The sequence below is a fragment of the Pavona decussata genome, unplaced genomic scaffold, assembly GCF_977016875.1.
Source record: "Pavona decussata unplaced genomic scaffold, jaPavDecu1.1 SCAFFOLD_149, whole genome shotgun sequence".
Taxonomy (NCBI): Eukaryota; Metazoa; Cnidaria; class Anthozoa; order Scleractinia; family Agariciidae; genus Pavona; species Pavona decussata.
Window position 1 is genome coordinate 1,094,513 of NW_028145561.1, and position 9,136 is coordinate 1,103,648.

At 37.8% G+C, this 9,136-nt stretch overlaps 1 protein-coding gene across 1 annotated transcript; it reads left to right on the forward strand.

The window, feature by feature from the left end:
- Window positions 1-1,335: 1,335 nt before the first annotated feature.
- Window positions 1,336-8,132, forward strand: LOC146466276 (C-type lectin lectoxin-Thr1-like; the record flags this gene model as incomplete). Its single annotated transcript, XM_085127625.1, has 3 exons — window positions 1,336-1,351; window positions 6,481-6,675; window positions 7,975-8,132. Coding segments are annotated over exons 1-3 (369 nt in total), but the record flags the coding sequence as incomplete, so codon positions are not given.
- Window positions 8,133-9,136: the final 1,004 nt, after the last annotated feature.

Genomic DNA, 9,136 nt, shown 5'->3' on the forward strand with positions numbered 1-9,136 from the left:
TGACAACTACAACCAATTCCAGACCAGCCTTACCCTATTTAGCAAAAAGTGGTCAAAATCTATGCTCTTTTTCAAACTAAGGAGGCTGCCGCGGTCAAAACCGCCCTTAAAATTAAACAAGACTGATCCTTGTTAATCCCAAATTTGTAGAAGACGTTGTTATTTTGTGCGTCATGCATGGAAAGTTTTAATATCTTTTTTCTAACTCACCATGAGGGCTCGTTTTTCATTATGAACGTATTACGTATTAGCAATTAATTTGAATACAAAAGCGCTGACTCGGAGATATTAAGCTTAAAGGATTGTTAAACAAGACGATTTCTGAGAGACGTTTCAAGCCATTATGGAATATTAAAAAAGTAATAGGTGGGTTCATACTAACTTAGTAAGTAGACCTTAAGTATACTTGAATCTTACTTCAGATGTGAACGGGTCTAATTTCAACTTAAGTAGCCTACTTTGTAGCCGTGGCAACGCATCGTGTTCAAAAGAGCCGAAGTGTACTTCCATGTCGCGTTCAACCCATCCTTACCGGCGCACTTACGCACTATCAAAACAATTTCAGGAAATTGAATGTCAATCAAATGCGTTTTTCGATGAGATATCAGGACACGCGAGACTTGTACAACACATAAGACTCTTCAAACTCGTCCATTTTATTCCGGATTTCCTGAATTGTTAGAGGGAATTTTATAAAGCGGTCGTTCAAATTTGAAATGGCTTGCTCAAACTCGCTACAAATACTCTTCGCTGTTGACTTTCCAAGGCCAAATTGCAATCCACAACTTCTATAGCTGTTACCTGTTGCGAGTCGCCACAGTGCAAGACCAACTCTTTCTTCCACGCTGACCGGGGATCTAAACCTCGTGTGCTGCTTTTGTAAGTTCACCCTCACAAGATCACATAAGTAGTCAAAGGTTTCGCGTGTCACTCTAAAATGTTCTTTCCAAAGAAAATTGAGTGCTGGGGTTGCCAACAAACTACGGAACCAGTTTTGTGGACGTGGCCAAAGCCAAGCTCTTCTTCGTCTACGTTGCGCGATTTGTTGATTCATTTGACTAAAAAACATCAACATAGCCCGGCGTTGGTTTCTTTGTCTTATTCTAAATTCTTCCTCCACAAAGAGAAAGTGATAGGCTTGGTGAAGTAGCAAAGCCCGCTGTCGATGCAGTAAAAAATATATTAACCAAGCAAGGAAAGCAATTTTAACCCTTTGAGGTTGCATGATGTAAGGTAGAAGCTAAAATGTTTGGCGCACTCACGCACATGGCTGCATAGTTGGCGTGGAAATTGATTGACGGCTCTGTCACTCGAAGTATACTTAGAATTTGAAATATGAACGCTTATCAGGGTAAGTTAACATACGTGTTCTAAAGTATACTTGAACTCCCTGCATACTTAAGGTCTACTTACTAAGCTAGTATGAACCCACCTAATATTACAAAGGAAAGAAGCCAGTTGAGCTAGGGGGTGGGGGGGACTTCAAAATTCGACACTCCTACATAAGCTATAGGAGTGTTTTTGCTATAAGTGTGTTTAGCCAAAGGGTATGGATATTTAGCTTTTTAGGTCTACATGGCTTCAGTGTTTTGGACAACATTTCGGTCATTTCATCTCAATAACTCAGCGCTTTTATATTAAAATTCTTAATGCATTCGTAATGAAAAAGGACCGCACGTGGTGAATTAAAAAGAAGATATTAAAACTTTCCATGTGTGGTGCAAAGCATAACAATGTCCGCGTTAAATTTGTGATAAAAAGTAATACTCTGATTAAATTTTATAGTGCCTTTTTCCTGCAGTTGAAGGATTAGCTTTTGATGCAAGTCGTCAAAATAGTTAAGTTGACTTTATCTTACATTTTTATCAAAGGTGTCTTCAAACCATAAGCATGATGCTCTCTAAAAAGAAATAATTAGCATCGTTTTTAATTTGACACAAAATGTTCAACAATATTCCCTATATGTCAACGAGCAGATGCTAGGCAAATTATATTCACCCTCAAACTTGTTTTCCTTTTATAGTGCTATCTTTTTCCATTAAAAACTCTAAAGCATAAATGAGACCAGAATCTTAAACGAAATCATGTTGCTCTTTGGTAAAAGAAAATAGTTTTTCCCCTTTTCTGAATGTTAGTTAAAATTTGGATACAAAATGTCAGTTAATATTCCCAGTATGCCAATGATAAGCAGGATGCCAATTTATTTACCCTGCACCTTGCTTTCATTTTGTAGTAGGTTATACAAGTAAACTACAATTACAAGTAGATATCTTTTTTGCGATAAAGATCTTGCATCATTAATAAGACGGAAATCTTAAACGAAATAGTGTTTTTTGGCAAAGAAAATATTTTTTCCTTTGTCTAGTATCAGTTTCTAATTTGAATACGAAATGTCTGTTATAATATTTCCAATATGTCAATGAGCAGATTCAAAATCATTCTCCCTCGGCCTTTTTGTTTTTCTTGCCTTTAAACATACTCTGATAACGTACTCTGATATTTTAATATCACACCTCGTGTTATGATATTCTCAATAAGCCAATGACGAAATGTGTAGGAAATTATTCTCGCTTAACATTTTGGTACTGAGCCTCCATGAATCTTACCGTACTACATACAGGGATATCTTGTTTGTTACTAGAAACCCTCATTTCGTTATTTAAAAACGGCCGTCAATAACTGATTTCAAAACGTACCTTTGCTATAGCGACATCGTTTGCGTAGCTTTGAACAATCCAAAATACAGAATGTGTTTAACCCGTACCTTAGAGCTCGCTTATGGTTGAGACACCGGAACACTAATGCTTCTTTTACTTGCAAATTAAGGCTACACCTGCATTTGACATGTAACTCTTTTCACTTGCTCTAATTGGTTTCTTCGTTAATTCGCTCTAATTGCTTTCATATAGAGCCTTACAGTTTGCTTATGGTTAAGACACAAAGACAGTCAGGCGTCTTTTACTGACAAACAATTAACAAATATTCACCAAAGTGGAGGTGAATACTGATGGCTATTTACGTATCCGCGAAGCGGCGAGGTAAATATCCATCGCTTTCACCGACACTGAGGCGAACAATTGTTTTAGTAAATACCACACAAGCTGGATAAGAAGTGGACTAAAAATTACTTTATATTTGACAATATACCGGCAAATGATGGAAAAATTTTAAAATCTCGCTCGCCACGCGTTAAACGGTTTCTTATTGTATAAAAGTTCTGTCTCGCTTTCTTGCAGACAAATAAAACTTCTGAAGACACTTGTTTAGTTGCTATGTGTCTTTTCTTCGATTGTTGTGTGAAATTTGTCCTGTTGTTGAAACCATACTGCAAAACATCAGATGCTTCATTGTTTGCATTGTAATAAATTATTATAGTGCTCGACGGTTTTCGTTGACAATGCATTGTACTTGGCTAATCACCTCCGAGCTAGCCAATCAGCGCGCGCGAAAAACATTATTCACTTGTTTGGTTTATACTAATAATGGCTACAATTGCATCTTGCCACCGGGATAGCGCGCTTCTTGAAACTCTTGCCTAATTTCAGACCAAAATTTTTCCTAACCTATTTCGGACACGACCTTGTTGTCGATTGCAAACCATCCAAATTCTTCAAATGATCATGTAAACCCGCTCCAAACATACAGGAAGCTAAATTGGTTGAAAGACCGATATGAATATGTCAAAAATGTGAATAGAACTTTGATAGGGCTTCCAACTCCATTTTACTCGTGACAACTTTAACCAATTCCTGACCAGCCTCACCCTATTCAGCCAAACGTGGTCAAAATCTGAATCAACAAGATGCCTATACTGGCATTTACGCCTGATGCTGTGCCTGAGTTATTTTCATTATACGCTTTGCAGATTTTTAAAGCTATCCTCCCCTCGCAATTGAAATATTGCGTTACGGTTCTCGAGATCATACAGGATCTATATTTCCTATTTATCTATTGCATTACATTATTCGAGATCATACCGAAAATTGCTTTCGTTGTAAGATTGTAAATTATTATTACCAAAAAAAAAGGAAGAAAAACAGGCAAAAAGCTTTCCTAAATAAAAACTTTTAATAAAACTTGGCAGTCAAACCTTTAATCTTTTTCTGAAGTGGATTTCCAGTAGCGTTTACGTATCAATTGGACAAGGCGATGTGATGTCCGTTCTAGCTTATCAATATCCTTTCTTATTCTTGGTTCTACAACTGTCAAAGAAAGCATGATTCCTTCGCCAAGAACTTTCCAATTTCCACCATTTTAACTGTTGAGCACTTCTTATAAGTTATTTTTTCAATTCACCGCTTCAAAAGGGTTAATTTTCTTTTTGAAAACGGCATAGTTGAGTCTAAGACATGTAAACAATATGGCCGCCACTAGGAGAGTGCAGAATTTAATCTAGGTTTAATGAATAAATCAAATGATGATTTGACATCACGCAGGTAATGACGAGAGGGTCCCCTCCCTCTTGATACACGCGATGATAATAAATTTTGATTGGGCCGTTTATTTAACAATTATTCCATGAGCGCGCGTTGGATATGAGATGGTAAATAGCCAACGAGGCGCGAAGCGCCGAGTTGGCTATAACTAATCTCATATCCAACAAGCGCGAATGGAATAATTGTTTTATTAAATTCTCCGCGTTTGGACATTGCTGTTGAAGTTTACTGAATTTTCATATTTTAAGAAAAAAATTCTTTCAAATTTAAACGACCGGATGTTGAGGCAACCTCCGACCAAAGCGCGCGAAACTTAATGATCACATGACACGCCAAGCGCTTTGCAAACGGAGTTGAATGAAAAATCGAAAGCGAAGAAAATCGGACACAGTCGGACATCTAAAATTCAAGAAACGTTTAAATGTACGAATTATAATCTTTCTGAGACTAGCATTCAAGTGCTTTTGAAGTTCCAGCTCATCGAGAAGTGTAATAGTTGTGCACATTTGAGCAAATGTTCTGCTGCGTGATGCCGAGCGAAGGAAGAGATCAGGGCAAGGACGGCTTTTTTCATGCTGAATTGAATTCCTCGCGGACGATTTAAAACACTTCAGGCAAGTCCAAGTGTACGAGGTACAACCTCACTGAGACAAGCATTCAGTGCAAGTTTTTAAACTTCAAGCTTATTTGAGAAGCGTAAGAGCTGTGCACATTAGTGCAAATGTTTTGCTGAGTGCCGGGTGCCGAGCGACGGAAACGAACATTATGGCCGCCGCTCGTACGGATTTCATAGATGAACCATCTGAAGTCCTCGTAAATTCGTAAAAACATAAAGACAGCCATGAAGCTCTTCCTGAGAAATTTCTTCGATTGGCTTTAACCTCTTACCGCCAGGATTTGCAAGCCATCCTGAAATTTTTGAAGGTAACCGGTTGTTATTGTTGTTGTTATGTGATCTAAAAAAATCGTAAAATCTTGCAATTTTGAAGATTTTAAAGGAAACTTCAGAGATACGTACCATTAAATAGTGTCATACCGAACTTTGTGGCTTTTGTTATTGTTATACTGAGATGGCATTGTTTGGTATTTCTCTCTTTTCCTTTTTTTTCCCTACATTTTTCCCAAGAAACTTTTGCTTTCCGCCGAAAAAAAATTTAGCTTAGCGACACCTGGGGCTTTCGTTTCCCATCTACGCTATATGAGCTGATAACCGAGATTTAGTGAACCAATCAGAACGCTAGAAATGCAATATCCGAGGCTGAGAATTTAATAAGTTGAAGTTAATCACAACAATAGACCACTTCTGGGAGAGAGCAGAGTTCAATGAATAAATTAATGTACAGATTTGAAGCTACCATGAAAGAAAAAAAAGATAGAGAGAAAGCGCGCCGAATTTTAGACATGATCGGCTCTCAGGGCATCCTGCGTCAAAAAAGATAGCGAGGCCAGTTTTAGACACGATCTGCCCTCAGAGCATCCCGCGTAAAAAGGCTGCTTCGGTCAAAAGCGCCCTTAAATTTAAACAAGACATCCTTGTTAATTGCAAATTTATAGACGACGTTATTATGTGCGTCATACATGTAAAGTTTTAATATCTTCTTTTCAATTCATTATAAGGGGTCGTTTTTCATTACGAAAGTATCACGTAAGTAATTTTAATATAAAGCGCTGACTCGGAGATATTTAGCTTAAAGGATTGTTAAACACTGAGAGACGTTATATATATATATATATATATATATATATATATAATATATATATAGTTAAGTAATCAGTCCATGTTCAGGAAAAACTGAGGCACGACAGGCCTGTTTCGAAAAAGCGTTGCCTTCTCTCTTCAGGTGCGAGTTGAATGGCCAAGATCTGGTCTTTTATAGCGAGGGTTTTATGCGTGTTTTAACAGGTATGCATTGGCGTGCCGGCATGTGCTTGTTAACTCGTTTCTTTTGTTTAGGGAACTGCGATGCGGCTCGCACAGGATGAAGTACTTCTCAGTGGTGCAAAGATTGCATTTTTTTCTCTCATTCCTGTGTTCATTTTCCAGGTCTGAATGACCGAGCAATGGAGGCAGGGTACACCTGGAGTGATGGAAGTCCTGTCACGTTTCTTAACTGGCATGCCGGTGAACCAAATGATAACAGTTTTGTTGAAAACTGCGTTGAAATGTATCCAAGCAGCTTTCAGTGGAATGACTTTAGGTGTAGCGAAAGAAGGGGCTACATATGCAAGCAATCTCTAGGTACTGTATGGCCTTGGGTAAATTCAAGTTTACTTTGTGAAAGTAAATTGTTAAAATAGTTACGTTGAGTCCAAACAAATCTGAGTTTAGGTCTTCAGTCACTGGAAAAATTGACAGAAGTTGTTGTGGCGCTTGCGGCGACTGACAAGAAAGTTCAATTATCCAAAAGTTCAAGATTTCAAGTCGTGTCGCGGCGAAGCATTTAGGGACTACTTTACGGGTCGTAAAACTCAAAAGGTCAAGAACCACGGAGAACCAAAGTGGGGCGGATGACATTACCAACTTGGCAAAGGATAGAGAGCCTGGTGACATCAAACGCACTCCCTAATCTTTGATTATTATTAGTAATATTGTTTTGTTGTTGTGCTGCTCAAAACAATTCATGGCGGGTCTTATCTTAGTGGGGTGATTGAAAGGCAAGGTACTGCGCATTTTCCTAAGTAAACCGTTAATTAAGAAGGATTGTTGAGTTTGAACTTTTAGAGTTGATATCTAAGGTTTGCAAAGATGCTAATGTCGATTTTCTTGTTGTCATCGGATCCATTTGAAGTTACTATTACTCAAAAAAGCCGTAAATATTCAATTTCCTTTACTTATTTGAAACCACTCTACGACACCCACCCTTGGACATATTTTTCATGTCGCCGTCGAGTGCGTTATGGGAAGTTTTCAATACGAATATTAATTTTGAGGAAATCGGAAGGAAGCAATATGGCCGTTGTATGAGTTTTGTTGTATTTTAATACTTTATTAAAGGGGATTTATGTCATGGTTATTGTGACCTTTGTAAAGAAAAATGGTGCAACAGTACTTTCACGTGGTTACATAATAATTCGAGAGCACCAAGAGAAAAGAAATTAACTGAATTATTGAAAGGAACAAATCGTGATCTGTTTTAGCGCATTTTGGAAACGAAAATTTGGGATGAAATGAAAAACGGTAGCCTTATTTTTTTCAAGTGAGGGTTCGGTTTTATCAACAGAGTTGATAAGGTAATTTGGCTGCCGTAAAGAGATTCGAATACTGACATTTTGATTGTCAGCCATTCGTCAGAGTGAATATAATCCAAGTTTGCAACCCATTCCAATCCAGTCCATCTGTGGCCAGAGACACTCCTCGACAGTTTTGGTACACTGGGAAGGCAAATAATGCCAAAACTGGATAATCATTTTTACGTTTCTGTCAGTAGAGAAACGTTTTGGGGTTTTGAAATGATACCAAATTCTCGTGTCTCTTCCTCTTTAAACCTGTGTTTATATGGTCCAGGCACTTACATTGGTTCCTTTTTGTTCCATGTAGAATGTTCTGGAGCTCTAGGCATGGTTAGCGGTCGCATCAAGAGTAATCAGGTTACAGCTAGTTCCAGTGTCTCTCCTCTATACAGTCCGGGAATGGCGCGACTCAACTCCTCCTCAGCTTGGTGCACCAGCAATGGCCAGCAAGATCAGTTTATTCAGGTATGACATGCTGCAGGGTATCACAAAAGCAAGAAATTATATATCTTAATTTGAAACACAGAAAGCTCCCCTCTGCAGCTGGTCTTACGAGCATCGATTTTTAACGCCGCATCGTTGTGTTTTAAACAATACGTCCTGGGGTATAATGAGCCTGGTCTGACTACTCTCACTTTGTCAGTCAATCGCTAAAGCGTAAACAGTTGTCAAATATCAGACGTCTCGTCTATTATAAAAATAGGCAGTCTCAGACTGCATGTGTCTACTGCAGCACTGGTGTAGAAATGTGATATAAAAGAATTGAAGAAAAGGGAAATAAGACTGAAAAGAAAACGAAGAGGGAGGAGTGGAAATAGGATAGAGATAAAAAAATGATTGAAAAATGTTGCACAGAATACTGGTGAGAAGAGATTAAGCTGGTATTGTTTACCACAAACATTTTGTTTGAAGAGAACTGTAACTTTATTCTAACATAAACAATATATTATATAATCTTACAACGTGAACCACAACTTTGTACTGAAAGCAATGCAGCAGAGTTCTAAACATAAAGTACTGAAAGCAAAGGTATAAAATGCAACAGAAACTATTAATTAATCTATCCTGAACTTATGAATGGCAAGTATCATTCTTTGACTCCTGTCGTGTTTCCATAGTTTTCGCATAAATTAACTTTTTCCTAGAGCGGTTAAAAACAAATGTTTTCTGACGTAAAATAACATGGTTACCTATTAATCATTTGCCGAAAAACACACTTGAACGCGAAAATTGCCGAAAATTCACGGCCTGTTGATGAAGACCTTTGGCATATCAAATTTCAACCCGCTTAAGCAAATTGTCCTTGATTGCGCATCTAGCATCTGTCGCTTCTCAAACGCATATATGAATTGACAAAGACACAAAAATCAACAAAAAGCTTTTCCAACAAAACATTTTATTTAAAATAAACGATGCATTTGTTATTAGAGGCAAAAAACTTTCAGTTTTTTTTGCGTGCGTGCAAACAC